At 37.5% G+C, this 19,403-nt stretch overlaps 1 protein-coding gene across 1 annotated transcript; it reads right to left on the bottom strand.

The window, feature by feature from the left end:
• Positions 1–5,442: 5,442 nt before the first annotated feature.
• Positions 5,443–15,045, bottom strand: LOC128368683 (uncharacterized). The gene is made up of 5 exons (XM_053329544.1): positions 15,003–15,045; positions 14,575–14,910; positions 7,658–7,708; positions 5,942–6,247; positions 5,443–5,830 (listed from the first exon to the last, which is right to left on the bottom strand). Exons 1-5 carry the CDS (start codon positions 15,043–15,045, stop codon positions 5,586–5,588), a joined length of 981 nt encoding a protein of 326 aa, XP_053185519.1. The 3' UTR covers positions 5,443–5,585.
• Between the last annotated feature and the right edge of the window lie 4,358 nt (positions 15,046–19,403).

Here is a 19,403-nt window from a genome sequence, read left to right as displayed (position 1 = left end):
AGTTTTTATTCTCAGTACTCTCAGTCTAACTGTGTCTAATAGTTTGGAGTCAATCCTGGTCCACAATGTAATTTCAGTGTGATGTTGAAACGTGAAGCCTCCACTGGATGTTTGAGGAGGTATTTGAACTTCTATGTGTGGAAAAACCACATGAGACACACATTATTAGTTAAAGCAGAATGTTATTTTTATGTTGAAGGGATCTTTAAGGGCAGCTCTGTTCTGTGCTGCTGCTCCAGTGTATCAGATGGGTCAAATGCAGAGGACAGATTTCATTTCAATATATGTGAGTGAAAATAAATAACATTTCAGGGAGATTATGTAAACTCCACACAGAGAAACCGTGATGGGCCAGCCGGTCTGACACCAGAAGCTTCTTTCTGTAAGGTGACAGTGTGAAGCTGTAACCACTGCAGCAACGTGCGTCCGTGGGATTTATTTTATTATTTACACCTGTGCTCTTTCTAATGTGACATGTCAAAATGTTTCATGTGAAAAAGACCAACAGGTTAAGACGCTCACCACAAAACTGTAACATCCACATTTTGATCCCAGCTCTCATCCGTCTCTCTCTGCCCTGTTTCCTGTTTCTCTGCAGTTTCAACTGTCACACAAAGAGAAAAAAAGACAAAAAAGAAGCCGTAAAAGAAGAAAAGGTCCATTAATTATTGGTTTATTGTCTTTTTGTTTCAGTCTGAATCTTTGAGCTACAGTTCATTTTTAAATTCCTTTGACACAAAACAGTTTTTGTAAATTCATAATATTAAAATTATTTAAAACGTATTATTGAATCAATTATTTTGGAGTTGTTTTAATCAGAATCAAAATAAGAAGCAGGTTTATTGCCGAGTAGGTTTACACATGCAGGGAAATTGTCTTATATAATATTACAAAATAAGAGAAAGAAAGACATTTACAGTAAAAACTAAATGGAACAGAATTAAATGAAATATACACAATATTGACCAGGAATATGCAAATATTCACAGATAATAATAATAATTTTAACTTTTTTTCTTAAATAGAGAAGCTTTCTGAAAAGTTATTGTCAAACTCTTAAATGGAATAATACTAGAAACCAAACCAGGTAAAAATCTCTTTAAGAAGCTCCATGATCAGATGGGATATATTTAATGTTATTTTAATAAATGTTTGTTCTGCTACCAAGCTTTTCTATCATCTGAACAGTTCTCACACCATATTTGTAACTCTGAACAGTTTGATCTTTCCCCATGAAAGACCCTCAGAAGTCCTAATGGTATCTTAATATGTTGTCATAGAAGAAAGACAAGAAGTTTGTCATCTTATCAGGAGAAAACAACATCTATTTACAGTCTTAAATGTGCGTCACGGCTATAAATGAGGCTTACATTATGGTTGTGTGATGGATTTATAACAGACATGGTGATTTCATGGTGACAGACTGCCTCCCTGTGATCAGTCAGAGGAAACACAAAGGGATCCAGAATGCCATCAATGGTCACCATGGCAACGTGATGCTTTCCCTCTGATTTGGCTGTCAGCATCACAGTGACATCTAGTGGATAAAATGACTTAATACTGATCTTAAAAGAAAGAAACTGTTACTTCTTTTTAGAGAATGCAGAACTTTAAAAGTAAAATTCTTTTAAATCCATGAAGCCTCTTTGTTCTACAAAATCAATTTATTATATTGATATTCCATCATTTTTTGTATGTGAAAGCAGCAGTCGGGTGTCCATATGAACAGTAAAGAGGTTTTCTTCTCTGTTATCATTCCTCCTGTTATGGGTCAACTCTTAGTTTTACTTTTCACATGATATATACATACACATATATAAGACATATATTCTCTTTATACACATTTGGAGACATGAAAACTAAACTTTGAAGAGACTAGTCGTAGTAGAAGCAATGTGTTGTTGCAGCCACCAGAGGGCAGCAGTATAAAGGTTTTATCAGAGCCGTTAATAGAGAGAGCTCAGACATCTCAACAATAGGCGCCATGTTGTCACCATGAGGTCAGATGGTTCTGAGTGCAATTAAACGAGGCGGACATGCTATGTCTAATTAAAGCGCTTGTTTTCTCCAGTGACAGATTCATAAATGATATTATCATTGGCTCACAACATGGAAAGGATCCCTACAGAAGTACCTCCGTGTGTGTTTACCACAATAACTGTTTAAAAAAGGGTAAATTTACCATCAGTAGTCAGTCATCAGTCAGTGTTTACCTTTCTCTTCTTCCATTCCCTGTAACACCGGTGTTCATAGTTGCCCATTGAAAATAAATATGTGTGTGAGTTTATGTATTCAATGTGTGTATGTGCAGATACAAATAAAGTCTTAAAGATCTGCATTTATAGCATAAATTAAAGGGAGGATTTTTTTAAACATACATATGATGTTTTAGTTTTGTTAATATATGTCACATATACTTGTTTGTGTTTGGTATTAAAACAAGTTATGACAAACAACAAATCAACAGTCATTCTTTAATTTAATCTGTTTTCTGCAGTTTTTCATTTTTACTCAAAATGAGATATTCAGGTGCAAATGTCACCATACACTGTCAATAAAAGTATCTTGGCCTACGATCAATAAAGCCAGCCTTTTGCCTCAACACACTTCAGGGTAAACTCATTTTAAGTATATTTGGTTACAAATACAACTTTCCTTGAACATTCCTTAAAACGCATAATAGTTGACCTATATACACATCTGTTATGTAGATAAACACTGCCTCAATGCTTCTTTTGCACTAACAGTTCTTTGAAGCTCTATAGATATTAATCAGCAACAATCCTATCTCTCTTTCTGCCTTTGACATGTAAGAAATAATGTAACTAACACACGCATAAGCATAAACAACAAACTGTACATCTGAATTTGCCTTCCAATAGTTCAATAGTGGCTTGCTATACTGATTTCCCAAAGTTTATAAACTTGCCTTTCAACACTATATGTATAAACTAAACTAAATGTTTATATGACGCCTCAAAAGACACTTAACTAATCCCTAAACTTTGAAACAAAGCTTCGATAGCTATTGTTCTCATCTGACTGAGTCTTTTTGATTTTTGCCATAATCTCTGCCGCATACTCTCTTTTCATATGATTTGAATCTTTCTGACCCAGTTTACCACATGTTCATGCTGCACATGTCTTATCTACCTGACACTGTCATTTGTTTTTGCTATCTTTATCTGTTTTGATGCAACAAATAAATACCCTGACCCTAACCTTATGTGGACACACAAAGTGTTCTTCAACGCCTACTCTCAATGTTTGATAAGACTCCAGGTATGAGGTATGAAATATCCTCTTTGCAGCTTTAATTATTATTATTATTAATATGTTCACCGCCCCAATCACAATTTTGACCATTTTTATCAGTATAAACTTCATTGAGTAGTTTATTAGTGAACACAGTACAGACTGTGGGAGCTGAGCAGACTGCAGGAGTTTGAACGTCTCCCTTTATTCAATTATACCAGTTTCTCAGCTCTGAGTTTAGGATTTGAGCTGCTTCTCTCACAGATTAATAACACAAATTAAAACTGACACAGTAAGCATTGAGTTCATACTGAAGTTACTGGAACGATTCTTTAAGCAGAGTGGATGGTTGTAGCCATCATTGTGTTATTAAAGTGACAAACCACAGTGAACAGTGTGGAGGCTGCTGAGCAGAAACCCACACGGCCCATCTGCTGCAGGAAAGGAAATGTTGATTCGCTGTCAAAAGTTTTTTTATGAGTCCTTATAACCACAGAGAACAGATTCACACCTGTTGCTTCTGTTGTTTGGCTCTTTTCTCTTGTTGTCTGTTAACTTTTTTTCCGCTGAGCGCTCCACACACAGTCAAACTGAGCCCAGTCACCAACAAAGGCCGCCCAACTGGAGGCCTTGTCACTTTTTCTTTTTTTGGAGTTTTTAGCCACCAAACATACTCTTTATGTATGGGTGAAATGTAATAAAGTATCATTGTGAGGTACTTTACATGTGTATTTCCATTTTATGCTTCTTTATAAGTCCTCACTACTACTTTCTACTCCACTACATGAATTTCACAGCTATAGGTACTACATACTTTTTCCTGAGTGTAATTTAAAAAATAGAACTATATTATCTCCTTTTGGTAGAAATACAATTTTCCTTGAACATCCCTTCAAACACATATTGGTTAACCTATCTACACATCTCTGTTATGTAGATAAACACTGCCTAGACTTCTCAAGGCCTCTTTTGCACTAACGTTCCCGTTCTTTGATGCTTCTCTATGGGCATTAATCAGCAACAATCCTATCTCTCTTTCTGCCTTCGACATGTAAGAAATAATGTAAGTAACACACGCATAAGCATAACGAACAAACTGTATATCTGAATTTGCATTCCAATATTTCAATAGTGGCTTGCTATACTGATTTCCCAAACCTCATTAACTTGCTTTTTAACACTATATGTATAAACTAAACTAAGCTAAATGTTTATATGCTTTCTACTCCACTACATTGATTTCACAGCTAAAGTTACTACTTACTTTTTAGATTCATATTTTAATGAGTAAATCTGATGTATTTTATATTTTAAAAACATTTAGATCACTTTGTTTTTTCAGTCACATTAAATGAACGTTGACTCCATATTTTAAAACAATGAAACATGAAGCATTTCAAGAGTAATGAATACTTTACACAGCCACTGTATGTAAGTATGTATGATGATCATTATAACATTGTGTGGGTCCAATTTACATAATTAATTCTTCACATTTGATGCTTTAACTCCATTTTGAAACTAGTACTTCTGTAATTGATATATAAAAACCATGACCAGATTGACCTTTAGGTAAAGTATTTGCAGAAATAACTTATCAGTTGGTTATCAAGTGTAAGGGGAGGTCACACTAAATACTTGCTGCATACTCATTTCCTGTATTTTTTGGTTGTTTTCTAATTAAGAGACTGATAAATAATTATATATGGTTATTGTAGGTTTGCTAAAACAGCAAATCTAATGGTGGCCTCAGACTTTTGAACAGTACTGTAGGTCAGACTGAAAACTGGAAGGAAGGAAAAGTGACCGTTAAATCATTTTGAAGAAAGAAAAATACTCTTACAAGACCCGAGAGTGTTTATTTTCATCAATTTTATTTCTTTATTTTTATAATTCCCTGTACTATGTGAATCTCTGAGTTAAAATCAGTTTTCCAACAATATTTCGGTATCAGCTAAAGTTCAAAACAACAAGAAATCTTAACAAAATATCACAAGAAAACATGTCAGTTTGAGTGATAGTTTGAATACAAAAAAGATATAATTACATAAAATAATAAAAACATTAACAGCGGACAACTTCAAATAGTAAAGTAAAAATCAAAGTGCAACATTTATGTCACCCAAACTCAACAATGTCTTTTCTAGTTTTTACATTTCTTTTGGTCAGCATGTTGTGTCTATACAATCAATACTTGTTAAAAGCTTAAATTCATTGTCACAGATTTTAAAGAAAAAGCTAATGAGCTCCTCAGATTCCTCAGGATCAGCTGTCGACTTTATCTTCAGGATTGAACAGTTAGTGAGAAGTTAAAGCTGGAGGACAGTTAGTCAGTCAGCATGTGTGCAGTTGGTGGACGGTCCCTTGTTTCTGAGGATCATCAGCAGAGAGAGTCCACAGCAGTACACCAGACTCTTCACTATCAGCACTGTGTACAGTACACAGAGCAGCAGCACCTGATACTGAGATGGGACAGGAGCTGGTGGAGCTGATGGAGATGTTGGAGCTGGTGGAGATGTTGGAGATGGTGGAGCTGGTGGAGAGGTTGGTGGTGGTGGAATAAAAGTAGAAAACTCTGAAACAGAAAAAAGTGACAAATGTCAGCGCTCTGCTCCTCTGCTCTCTCTGACAGCGTCTCCAGATGTAGCTGAATCACTGCTGAACACAGTCACCAAGCCTTCATTACCTTCTGTTTGGGCCTCAAATGTGCCCCCCTCGTGCTTGACGTAGCAGCGGTATTTATATGTGCTGTCCTCTTGCTGATGGAGCAGCAGGATGGAGGCGCTGCGTCCCGGCTCTCTGAGCTCCAGCTGCTCAAACTCAGCGGGGGTCAGATCCTCCAGCTGGCCGTTCTTCTTCTTTCTTTTCCAGGAGAACTGGACCAGAGGAGGAGACATGGCTGAGGCCAGACACAGCAGGGAGCTCTTCCCCTCCAGGTGGGCTCTGGATGCTGCTTGGTACACGCTCACCACGGGCGTCACTACCTGCTCATCTGAAGTTTGACAGCAGCAACAAGCAGCACAGACACACATTCACACAGTCAACAGCAGCTTACAGCACTGCACTGCATTCAGTCTGATCCTGGAAACTACATGATCACTGAACTACTCATCAATACACCACAAACATCATCTACTGGACACTGGATCAATAATCATATCAGACTAAAGCATCATGGAAGCTCATCATATGTCATATAGAAAGATTCAAACACAATGTACCACTCTTTATCAATATTTAACTACATTCATTACTAATATCATAAAATGTGTCAAACTGAACATATATCATGACATAACAGCCTCATAGAAAATACATTTGTTCATGATTATAATGTTTTATATCAAATATATTTACCACCATATTGATTATTAAGTTTAAAGAGAATCAATATATCAATAATTTCATTTATTTCATAAAACAGTTTTAGGTTTTATATAAAACACAATCACCACAACATGTAGAGAAATGTCAAATATAATATAATGTATAATATAATATGATGACATTTGTCTTTGTTCAATTAAACTATAGTTTTATTACTTCAAATATATTATATTCATATTACATTTATAAATGATTATAGTGTTTTATATGAAGTATATTTACCACCATATATTTTACTCTACTCAGACACACAATACATCAATACTTTTAACTACTTTTTAAATAGTTTCAGCTTTTATATAAAACATAATAACAACATGTTCACATATATCAGATCAAATATAAGATGATATATTTTGTTAATAAAATTAAAATATGAATCTGATGTCTTATATTTTCTACTATATACTTCATAAAACATTGTCATATAATTGACATTTGAAACAATTTGATTTATATTAAATGTGGTTTTAGATATGCAATCATACATTTTATCTATGAATTATATTTATTGTAATAACATTCATATATTTTTACATTTTCAACATCAACATCAAAACACAATTATCATGAGATACATTTTACCATTTACAAATATATACTGTATATTTAACACACAATGTATTTCTGACTATTTACTTCTAAAATGACATTTAGGAACATTTATTAAATGATGTTTCACATCATATATCATCTTGTTTTTAACAAACAGGAGCTGCTGCTGAATCACTGAGATGATTAAATCCTGTTTATTTGTAACATTACTGATATCAGACTTTTTGGCTGGAAACAAACTTTGATGTGATGCATAAATAAAGAATAACTTGTGGTGTGCAGTGAGATTTGAAGCTCTTTTCAGGAGTTATTGATTAGTTTGATGTAAGAATGGCTGCAGAAAGAATTCTCTACTAAATATGAAAAAACTAACATGTAAAGCCCGAAGCAGCAGAAACTAAAACTACAAACACATTTTCAACTTGTTCAATAAAACAACTGAAAGAAAGTTTAGACTTACCTACAAACAGTTTAGTGCCAGAGCCAAAAATGCCGTAGTAGTAGGTAGTTCCTGACACAGTCGACACAGTGAAAAAGCGTCGTACAAAAACCTCTCTGCTGCTGAATGTGTCAGCTGAGGTGAAATAATCCAAATTATGAAGCAGAATCATATTTCATCTCCATGATGTGTTTCTCTAATGTTCATATCAACATGACTGTCTCTTCTTTTGTTGTATTTTTCTTGATTTCAGCCTATTGAGGTAGAGAGAGACGGGATCCTGCTACATTTCTAATCAGTCCAACACATGACACATGTTGTCTGTCACTTTAATAAAATATGATTTTACTACATGGAGATCAGTAGCTGTGAAAACAATAAATAAATCCAGGCTGTGAAATTCAGCCGCTCTGTAGCCTGCAACAGTAAAAAGTGTCCGTCATAAAAGTCCTCTGTGATTGTTGATGTGCATATCAAAAGTCAAAATACTCCTGACTTGTACTTTATCCTCAGACTGTCATTTGAAGTTAGAGTCCTTTAGATTTTGGTCCTTGTTGATAACTTGTGTTTACTGTTGGTAACAGGAAGTGTTATAATAAATCATTCACTTCAGTGTTGACAGAAAAATACTTATTGACCACTGGGGGCAGCAAACACACCTCCTCACTGTCATTAAGCAATGAATGGATGAATGACGTTAATTTATAGCACCTCTCAGGGTCCTAGTGGTTTTTTCCTCCCTCTTGTGGGTGTTTTTGAATTTGTTCGTCAGGAGCTGGGCAGAGGTGGAGCCTTCCTGCACTTTCCACCTTCACACCTGCTGTCCATCAACTCATCAAGCCACCTGCACTTCATCTTCTCATCAGCTCCTTGTTAAAAGCCAGGTCCTTCTTGGCACTGAAGAGCATTGAAAAGCGGCCTGCGCCTTTGGCTAATGTTATGCCTTTTCACGAGCAAGGAACACATCACCAATGAGATACGATTTAACAGATTTATTGACAGAATAGAATGAATTGTGCATAACTGATGAGGAGTGGTCTTGATACGGAGATTCTGGATGCGGTGTGGGGAGGTCAGATGAAGGATCTGCCGCTACGCACAGGCAGCGACGAACCTCCAAAAACCTCCAATTATTTGAGACGTGCTTGTGCGGATCTTAGATCGTTGAGGACTGAGCGGATATATCGGTGGTACGTTAATGAGGCCCAACGACCCATTATTTCAATAAAGTGCTCGGGTATGCTGTTAAGGGAAGCTGAAGTCGCAGCACCGATCCTCAAAGAGTGCCCGGAGTAATGCATAGGCGATAAACTGGATAATGAGAGTATTTGGCGTAAGTGATGATGAAACCAGGACAGAGTGGTGATTTTATAGAGAATATAGTTAGAGAGGATGACAAATGGATCTAAGGAAGACTGGTTTTTAAAATAAAAGACTGGTGTAGGATGGCCGGATTGATTAGTTTTTGTTTTCTTCAGATGGAGTACTATAGTGTCGTCGGAAAATAGAGATAAGTCAGAGATGCAAGCATGACAGCACGGGCCGAAGTGGAATGATGACGTGGTGAATTCTGAGCATCTGAGGAATCCGAAAAATGCTAATATGGACATTGCTTCGAGTGTCAGGGCGATGTGAGGAGTTTGGTATCCTGAGCGAATGGTGAGTAGGCAAGCGGACAGTAGTTCAGCGGTAAGAGAAAACCATTGAGGAGGTTTGGCTGGTTCTTGGCGGAGGAGACCGACTGGGAGTACCTGTGATTAGTTTGGAGAAAAAACTAATACCGCTGAGGTAGGATTTGATGGTAGAAGTTCTTATGTTCATGGCAGAATGAGCATAAGTAATGTAGGAGATTACGGTGGTGAGATCAAACGAGGGGAAAATGATGTTGTGTCAGTTATGAAATTAATTGGAATTATTCCAAGCTGTCCAGTAGGAGGAGAGTGTGGCAGGTGATAAGCTGTTAATGATATGGTTTTGGGATTCGACAATCATGGGTATTAAAGATGGATTTACATGTTGAAAGTCAGTGCAGAATATGGAGGAACTTGAGTCGGCAGCGGTTCGGCGTGCAGTGCCAAGTTTCTGAACTTCTGAAACATGAAGCAAGAGAGAGAGTCAGCGATGGTATTATGGTGGCCTCGGACGTGGGCAGCGCGGAAGATATATTGGTGAGTGACGGAGTGCCATGTGAGGCGACACATGAATGGCATGATTGAAATGGAGTTGGAACAACCTTTGTTGATGATATCGACTATTGAAAGATTATTGGAGTGTATGAGGATGGATTTACTGGACCATTCGTGTCCCCATAGGACGGCGGCGGCTACTATAGGGTAGATTTTGAAGAGGGCGGAGGAAGCGACCTGGCAGTTGTTCGTGAGCTCTGGGGGCCATGATGAAGCGAACCATCTACCATTGTAGAAACCCCCAAAACCGGCTGGATGCCGTGATTATTACATAATATCCAGCATAGGGCTTCTGATAAGGTGTCAAACAGCTTGGGACTACTTTTGCAGCCGAAGGTGAGTCTTACTGCGAAGTAGTATGCACCTCGCCATTGGACACTGAAAAACTGCCAGAAATCGGGGTGGATAGGGAGAACTTTGAATGCACTGGTGATGTCCGCTTTTGAAAGCCATGAACCTTTGCCTGCGAGTTTGATGAGTGTGATGGCATGGTTTATGGTAGCATAGTGAAGGGAATAGTCTTCGCTTGGAATGAGGCTGTAACGCTGGGGACGCTGCTGCCGTGCGGAGCTGAGAGATCAAGTATGATCTGTTGCTTTCTGGAGTATTTGCGAGTTGCTATACCGAGAGGGCTAATGCGAAAAGTAGGGAAAGGAGGTTGAGAAAAGGGGCCGATCATGAAGCCTTGCTCGATCTCTTTGGAGAGTAGGCGATCGACAGAGCTAGGGTCGTTAATGACTGACTGCAGATTCCTACCACACTCATTGACTGGGATTTAATTGTGAGGAATGTCAGGAAAAGATCGGCAGTGGTTGACGGGTTTGACAAGGGTGAAATTGTGATGGCTAGACGACTGAATCAGAGCATCTCCAAAACTGCAGCTCTTGTCTGCAGTAGTCAGTATATATCAAAAGTGGTCAAAGGAAGGAACAGTGGTGAACCGGCAACAGAGTCATGAGCAGCCAAGGCTCATTGATGCACGTGGGGAGCAAAGGCTGGCCCATGTGGTCCAATCCAACAGACGAGCTACTGTTGCTCAAATTTCTGAAGGAGTTAATGCTGGTTCGGATAGAAAAGATGTCAGAATACACAGTGGTTTGAGGAGCACAACGAGTTTGAGGTGTTGACTTGGCCTCCAAATTCCCCAGATCTCAATCCAATGGAGCATCTGTGGGATGTGCTGGACAAACAAGTCCGATCCATGGAGGCCCCACCTCGCAACTTACAGGACTTAAAGGATCTGCTACAGCACACCTTCAGGGATCTACTGGAGTCCATGCCTCGACAGGTCAGGTCTGATTTGGCAGCAAAAGGGGGACCGACATAATGTTAGGCAGGTGGTCATAATGTTATGCCTGATCTGTGTAAATCCATATCTCCTGTTAGCTGTGCTCTCTGAATACAAGGTCTCTGACTAGTAAAACCATTATCCTTAATGATTTGATCTCATCCAATAACTTTGATTTTCTCTTGGTTTACAAACATGGTTTACAAATGGTGATTTAAGTGCCTTTTCTGAACTATGTCCTCCCAACTATACTCAACTCTCCCAGGCTTAAGATCAAACTTGATTTCCCAGTGTGCTGTATTATTATCTATTGCCCCCGAAAGCCTAATAATTGTTTTTTTTGTTTTTTTTAATTTTCAGATTTTATTTCTTCCAGTGTTCTTAATTATGGCCACATTTTATTGGTTGGTGACTTTAACATTCACGTTGACCTTCCTGGTAATCATTTCACATCTGAATTTTTAAATATATGTGAATCTTTTTAAATTAAAACAGCATGTGTCATCCCCTACACATGAACGGGGCCACACCCTTGATTTAGTTTTTACCATGGGCTCAGATTTGAACACTCCACTCCTTAGGGATTTTATTTCTGACCCTAAAATGGTTTTATTTGATATTAACTGCTCTTCTGCTGGCCTGTTTTTTTAAAGAAAGCAATACACACAAGTATCTTAAACAACAATTCGGCTGAATTTGCTGCTACTTTCAAGGATTCAAGGATACTTTATTGTCATACCAACAACATATGCATAGACATGAAGAGGTACGAAATTAAGAACTGAGACCCAGTCCAGCCAAGAGCAATAAAAATGACACTATATAAAAATAAATAAATTTCCATACAAAATAATTTGTCAAATAAAAATTATCATTATTATTATTTCAGTACTCATGGTAGTTTCAGTTAGTGCAATAATATAAATGACGTGGTTGACCAGTTTAATATTATATGCCTTAAAACGTTGGACCAAATAGCCTCTATGAAAACTAGGCCATGTGGTCCCTCTGACCCGAGTCCCTGGATAAATGACAATATTCAATCAATCAATCTTTATTTGTATAGCGCCAAATCACAACAAAGTCATCTCAAGGCACTTCACACATGATTTCTGTGTTGCTGTGTCTGCATTGTGGGTTCAAGCATTCATCGTCGGTTGTGACAGCACCTTTCACCCACAGGATGCAGCTCAAAGTCACAATTCAGCAAGTTTAAAACACCTTTCACGAGCAAGGAACACATCACCAATGAGATACATTTTAACAGATTTATTGACAGAATTTGAATGAATTGTGTATTCTTGATGCGGAGTGATTCTTGATATGGTGATTCTTGATGCGGTGTGGGGAGGTCGGACGAAGGATCCGTCGCTGCGCCCGGGCAGTGACGAACCCCCAGGAACCTATAAGAGAGGAGAGAAGAACAGAAGAGAGGGCGGGAGGGAGGGAAACTCGAAAGCGAGAGTGAACGAGGGGGAAGCTGTTAGGTCTGTTTATATAGGAGCCGGAAGGGGTGTAATTGGTGTGTGTTCCCGCTCCTGAAACTGCGCTTATCAAGCTTCGATTAAATGCATACACATATACAAGGAGGAGAGAATTAAAAACAATGAGTGTTACTGATTATAAGAAACCATTTGCGAGAAAGAGAAGAAGGTGCATATAAAAGAAATAATTCAATCAAATTTAGATAAAATCATAAAAGATTAAAACAGACAACTATGACTATGTGTTAAGGTCATTGTAGGTTAAAAAACTGATGGAGACGTGGGAGGGAGGTAAACTCCAAGATACAACTTCTGAGAATAAAGTAAAAAATCTTCATGATAACTAACAAACCAAACATCATATACATTCACTGAATGAAGATTATGAAAGTCAAATTTATATTTCTCCCTAGAAATTGAATCAAAAAACATTTTAATAACAAAATGATTTTATAACATAATATTTTCACTGAAAATAAAAGGAATGGCAGCCGTGTTGAGCAGACAGTGTTTAAGCAGACAGAAACTTGACAGCCAGGTGACGTTGACGCAGGTCAATAAAAATGAATCAGCCGGCGCGCAGGTGGTCGAGTGGTTAGAGCGCATGCCATATACGCAGCCGACCCCAGTTCAAATCCCGATTGGAGGTCCTTTGCTGCATGTCACACCCCCTCTCTCTCCCATGTTTCCTGTCCGTGTACTGTTAAATAAAGGCGTCTATGCCAACAAAATCTTAAAAAAAAAAAAAAAAAAAAAAATGAATCAGCCAAAAGAAGATATAATCTTAGAGTCGTTATTGTGAAACTAAGAAGTTTTGTGCTGAGGACCAACGTAGCTGTTACACATCTGGCTGTCAGACTGGTTGTAATAAAACAATGTAGGTTTTCATACAATTAGCTGGATCCAATTTTTATTTCTGTTCAATAGTTTTAGTGGCTTTCTGGGATGGAAGGGGGACGATGGGGATCCTCAGGACAACTCAATATGAGCAGAGGATTCAGAACCCATGAAAAGAACCACTGCACTGCAGCGTCATTTACAGCAAGCAGCAGAGTCTATGACATTGATCCAAACATGACAGTTTCTGTTCACAAATTTATGATTTTACAATCTCTGAGATGATCCGAGGCTTTTTCTCGTAAATTTACGAATTTCATCCCAGAAGTAACATTTCAAGTTTTTTTTCATAATAAACGTAAAACACTTTGCAGACGTCTGCTAGTTATTGGCTAGATTGAAGTTTAGTTATAATATAATAATATATGTGTAACATTCAAGGGAAATAAACAAATAATAAAAAATAAAAAAAGAGTCTACAAGTCTACAAGTCTACAACCATGCTAGCAGCTCTTTGAAGCTGAACTGTAGCACAGTTATGATATGAGCTAACATTAGCATGCTAACATACTGATGCTAAGCAGGTTTATAATTGTCACCATTACAGTTTATAATACTGATATTAGCTAATGAGCCGTAAACACAAAGTACTGGAAAAAGTGAAATTTACACCAAATGAAGACACGAGATAAAAAGTTCAGCACAGTGAAAACATGAAGGTCAAACCATTACGCTGCAACACGCTCGTATCAGTGATTTACATAAGTGACATTTTATTATGAAATCTGCTGACACATGTAGCAGGTCCAGCCTCAGCTCAAAGAAGATCAGAAATTATATGGCAGAAAAGAAATGTGGTCATCTCATATTTTTTAAGGCATTATTATTATCTATTTATTATTTTGTCAATTTTTGTTCTTGAATCAAATGTTAATAAAGTTTGACTTTTGATCTCTCCATTATTTGTCTCTTTTATCTGTGTTATATGGGTGTTTGCTTGTCTTCATCTTGTTGTATCATTGACTCTGGCTGAGATGGAGGTGAAATATGTGAACCTGGGCTGTGGTTTACTGCTCTCTTCCTGTCACTAACACTGTTTGACAGCTGGAGGTTTTTGTACAGGCTGCAGGAATCATTTCTCACTGTGGGAACCTTTTATCTCACACCAGCAGTAGTAGGTGGCTGAATGTGAGAGTTTAACTGTCTGGATCTGCAACTCACAGCGGTTCTGTTTCTTTACAGCTGAGAAATCATCTTTCTGAGGGTGATTGTAACGTTTATATAATTTACCATTCGTCCTGTCAATACGAAGAATCATTGTGAATGTTTCTGTGTCTTTCTTCTGTAACCACCATACATATGGGTATTCAGTGTTGCCACACTGGTCAGTTCCTTGACAGCTGAAGGAAACTTTTTCACCAGCTTTCTTGGTCAGTGTTAAACCATCCTGAATCAGCTGTGCTGCCATGGCAACCAGCGCTGTAGAGAAACAGACACACAGATGAAGGTCAGTGTGATAGTGTTTGTTAAAGGTTGAGTTTGTGGGCTCCTGATTGGCTGGAATCACTCACCTGAACACAGACAGCACAGAGTAGCAGCTGGGAGGAAAAGCATTTTGTGCAGTGGTGTTTCCTCTGGTGAACCTGGGGAGAAGTGGCGCTCTGATGCAGCTGAGGCCAAACAAGGACGAGCTGTGAGATCAGACGAGGGCCACGTGGTTTCTAACAGGTCCTCAAACCTCCCATCAGCCCCTGCAGCAGACACATAAGGCTGCTGTTTGACAATAGACCTTTTAATAAAAAACTATTTGATTTGTACTTGAAAAGCAGACTTTAGACTGTTAACCTTTAAGTTCCTCTCCACTTAAAACATGTTTTTATTCTCAGTACTCTCAGTCTAACTGTGTCTAATAGTTTGGAGTCAATCCTGATCCGGAATGTAATTTATATAAGTGTGATGTTGAAATGTGAAGCCTCCATTGGATGTTTGAGGAGGTATTAAAACTTTGAATGGAAAAAACAACAGTAGACACACATTATTAGTTAAAGCAGAATGTTATTTTTATGTTGAAGGGATCTTTAAGGGCAGCTCTGTTCTGTGCTGCTGCTCCAGTGTATCAGATGGGTCAAATGCAGAGGACAGGTTTCATTTCAATATATGTGAGTGCTGAGAAATGACAATAAATAACATTTCAGGGAGATTATGTAAACTCCACACAGAGAAACCGTGATGGGCCAGCCGGTCTGACACCAGCAGCTTCTTTCTGTGAGGTGACAGTGTGAAGCTGTAACCACTGCAGCAACGTGCGCCCGTGGGATTTATTTTATTATTTACACCTGTGCTCTTTCTAATGTGACACGTCAAAATGTTTCATGTGAAAAACACCAACAGGTTAAGACGCTCACCACAAAACTGTGACATCCATATTTTGATTCCAGCTCTCATCCGTCTCTCTCTGCCCTGTTTCTCTGCACTTTCAACTGTCACACAAAGAGAAAAAAAAAGAGAAAAAAGAAGGATGCAAAATAAGAAAAGGCCTATTAATTATTGGTTTATTGTCTTTTTGTTGCAGTCTGAATCTTTGAGCTACAGTTCATTTTTAACTTCGTTTGACACTAAACAGTGTCAAAGGAAGTTTGTAAATTCATAATAGTAAAATTATTTTAAATGTATTATTGAATCAACTATTTTGGAGTTTGTTTTAATCAGAATCAAAATAGGAAGAAGGTTTACACATTACAAAATAAGAGAAAGAAAGACATTTACAGTAAAAACTAAATGGAATAGGATTAAATGAAATATACAAAATATTGACCAGGAATGTGCAAATATTTATAGATAATAATAATAATTTTAACTTTTTTTCTTAAATAGAGAAAGTTTCTGAAAAGTTATTGTCAAATCTACTTAAAATGTGATAATACTAGAAACCAAACCAGGTAAAAGCCTCTTTAAGAAGCTCCATGATCAGCTGGGATATATTTAATGTTATTTTAATAAATGTTTGTTCGGCTACCAAGCTTTTCTATCATCTGAACAGTTCTCACACCATATTTGTAACTCTGAACATTCTGATCTTTCCCCATGAAAGACCCTCAGAAGTCCTAATGGTATCTTAATATGTTGTCATAGAAGAAAAACAAGAAGTTTGTCATCTTATCAGCAGACAACAACATCCATTTACAGTCTTAAATGTGCGTCACGGCTATAAATGAGGCTTACATTACGGTTGTGTGATGGATTTATAACAGACATGGTGATTTCATGGTGACAGACTGCCTCCCTGTGGTCAGTCAAAGGAAACACAAAGGCTTCCAGACTGCCATCAATGGTCACCATGGCAACGTGATGCTTTCCCTCCGATTCTGCTGTCAGCATCACAATGACATCTAATGGATAAAATGACTTAATACAGATCTTAAAAGAAAGAAACTTTTACTCATCTTTTTAGAGGATGCAGAACTTTAAAAGCCCTACTATAAACAAATCCATGTAGCCTATAATTTCTATATGATCAATTTATTATATTGATATTACATAATTGTCTGTGTTAAAGCAGCAGTCAGGTGTCCATATGAACAGTGAAAGAGGTTTTCCTCGCTGTAATCATTCCTCCTATTATGGGTCAACTCTTAGTTTTACTTTTCACATGATATATACATACACACATATAAGACATATATATTCTTTATGCACATTTGGAGACATGAAACCTAAACTTTGAAGAGACTAGTAGTAGTAGAAGCAATGTGTTGTTGCAGCCACCAGAGGGCAGCAGTGTAAAGGTTTTATCAGAGTCGTTAATAGAGAGAGCTCAGACATCTCAACAATAGGCGCCATGTTGTCACCATAAGGTCAGATGGTTCTGAGTGCAATTAAACGAGGCGGACATGCTATGTCTAAATAAAGTGCTTGTTTTCTCCAGTGACAGACTCATAAATGTCATTATCATTGGCTCACAACATGGAAGGATCCCTACATAAGTACCTCCGTGTGTGTTTACCACAATAACTGTTTAAAAAAGGGTAACATTACCATCAGTAGTCAGTCATCAGTCAGTGATTACCTTTCTCTTCCACTCCCTGTAACAACGGTGTTCATAGTTGTTCATTGAAAATAAATGTATGTGTGTGAGTGTGTGTACTAAATGTGTGTATGTGCAGATACAAACAAAGTCTTGAAGATCTGCATTTATACCAAAAATTAAAGGGAGGATTTTCTTAAACATACATGTGATGTTTTAGTTGTTTTGTTAATATATGTCACATATGCTTGTTTGTGTTTGGTATTGAAACAATTGATGACAAACGACAAATCAACAGTCATTCTTTAATTTAATCTGGTTCCTGCAGTTTTCATTTGTACTCAAAACGAGGTATTCAGGTGCAAATGTCACCATACACTGTCAATAAAAGTATCTTGGCCTACGATCAATAAAGCCAGCCTTTTGCCTCAACACACTTCAGGGTAAACTCATTTGAACTATATTTTAGGTACAAATACAACTTTCCTTGAACATTCCTTCAAAGGCATATTAGTTGACCTATATACACATCTGTTATGTAGATAAACACTGCCTCAATGCTTCTTTTGCACCAACGTTCTTGTCCTTTGATGCTCTATAGATATTAATCAGCAACAATCCTATCTCTCTTTCTGCCTTCGATATGTAAGAAATAATGTAACTAACACACGCATAAGCATAAACAACAAACTGTACATCTGAATTTGCCTTCCAATAGTTCAATAGTGGCTTGCTATACTGATTTCCCAAAGTTTATAAACTTGCCTTTTAACATTATATGTATAAACTAAACTAAATGTTTATATGACGCCTCAAAAGACACTTAACTAATCCCTAAACTTTGAAACAAAGCTTCGATAGCTATTGTTCTCATCTGACTGAGTCTTTTTGATTTTTGCCATAATCTCTGCCGCATACTCTCTTTTCATATGATTTGAATCTCTCTGACCCAGTTTACCACATGTTCATGCTGCACATGTCTTATCTACCTGACACTATCATTTGTTTTTGCTATCTTTATCTGTTTTGATGCAACAAATAAATACCCTGACCCTAACCTTATGTGCACATACTAAGTGTTCTTTAATGCCTACTCTCAATGTTTGATAAGACTCCAGGTATGAGGTATGAAATATCCTCTTTGCAGCTTTAATTATTATTATTATTAATATGTTCACCGCCCCAATCACAATTTTGACCATTTTTATCAGTATAAACTTCATTGAGTAGTTTATTAGTGAACACAGTACAGACTGTGGGAGCTGAGCAGACTGAAGGAGTTTGAATGTCTCACTTTATTTAATTATGTCAGTTTCTCAGCTCTGAGTTTAGGATTTGAGCTGCTTCTCTCACAGATTAATAACACAAATTAAAACAGAGACAGTAAGCATTGAGTTCATACTGAAGTTACTGGAACGATTCTTTAAGCAGAGTGGATGGTTGTAGCCGTCATTGTGTTATTAAAGTGACAAACCACAGTGAACAGTGTGGAGGCTGCTGAGCAGAAACCCACACGGCCCATCTGCTGCAGGAAAGGAAATGTTGATTCGCTGTCATAAGTTTTTTTATGAGTCCTTATAACCACAGAGAACAGATTCACACCTGTTGCTGCTGTTGTTTGTCTCTTGTTGTCTGTTAACTTTTTTTCTGCTGAGCGCTCCACACACACAGTCAAACTGAGCCCAGCCACCAACAAAGGCCGCCCAACTGGAGGCCTTGTCACTTTTTCTTTTTTTTTTGAGTTTTTAGCCATCAAACATACTCTTTACAGCAGAGGTGGAATGTAATAAAGTACCATTGTGAGGTACTTTACATGCGTATTTCCATTTTATGCTTCTTTATACGTCCACTCTTCTACATTTCACTACTACTTTCTACTCCACTACATGAATTTCACAGCTATAGGTACTACTTACTTTTTACTGTCTGTAATTAAAAAAAGAGAACG

The sequence above is a fragment of the Scomber japonicus genome, chromosome 12 (assembly GCF_027409825.1).
Source record: "Scomber japonicus isolate fScoJap1 chromosome 12, fScoJap1.pri, whole genome shotgun sequence".
NCBI classification, from domain to species: Eukaryota; Metazoa; Chordata; class Actinopteri; order Scombriformes; family Scombridae; genus Scomber; species Scomber japonicus.
Note: the sequence above shows the minus strand (reverse complement) of the source record. Positions and strands in the feature narration are given on the sequence as shown.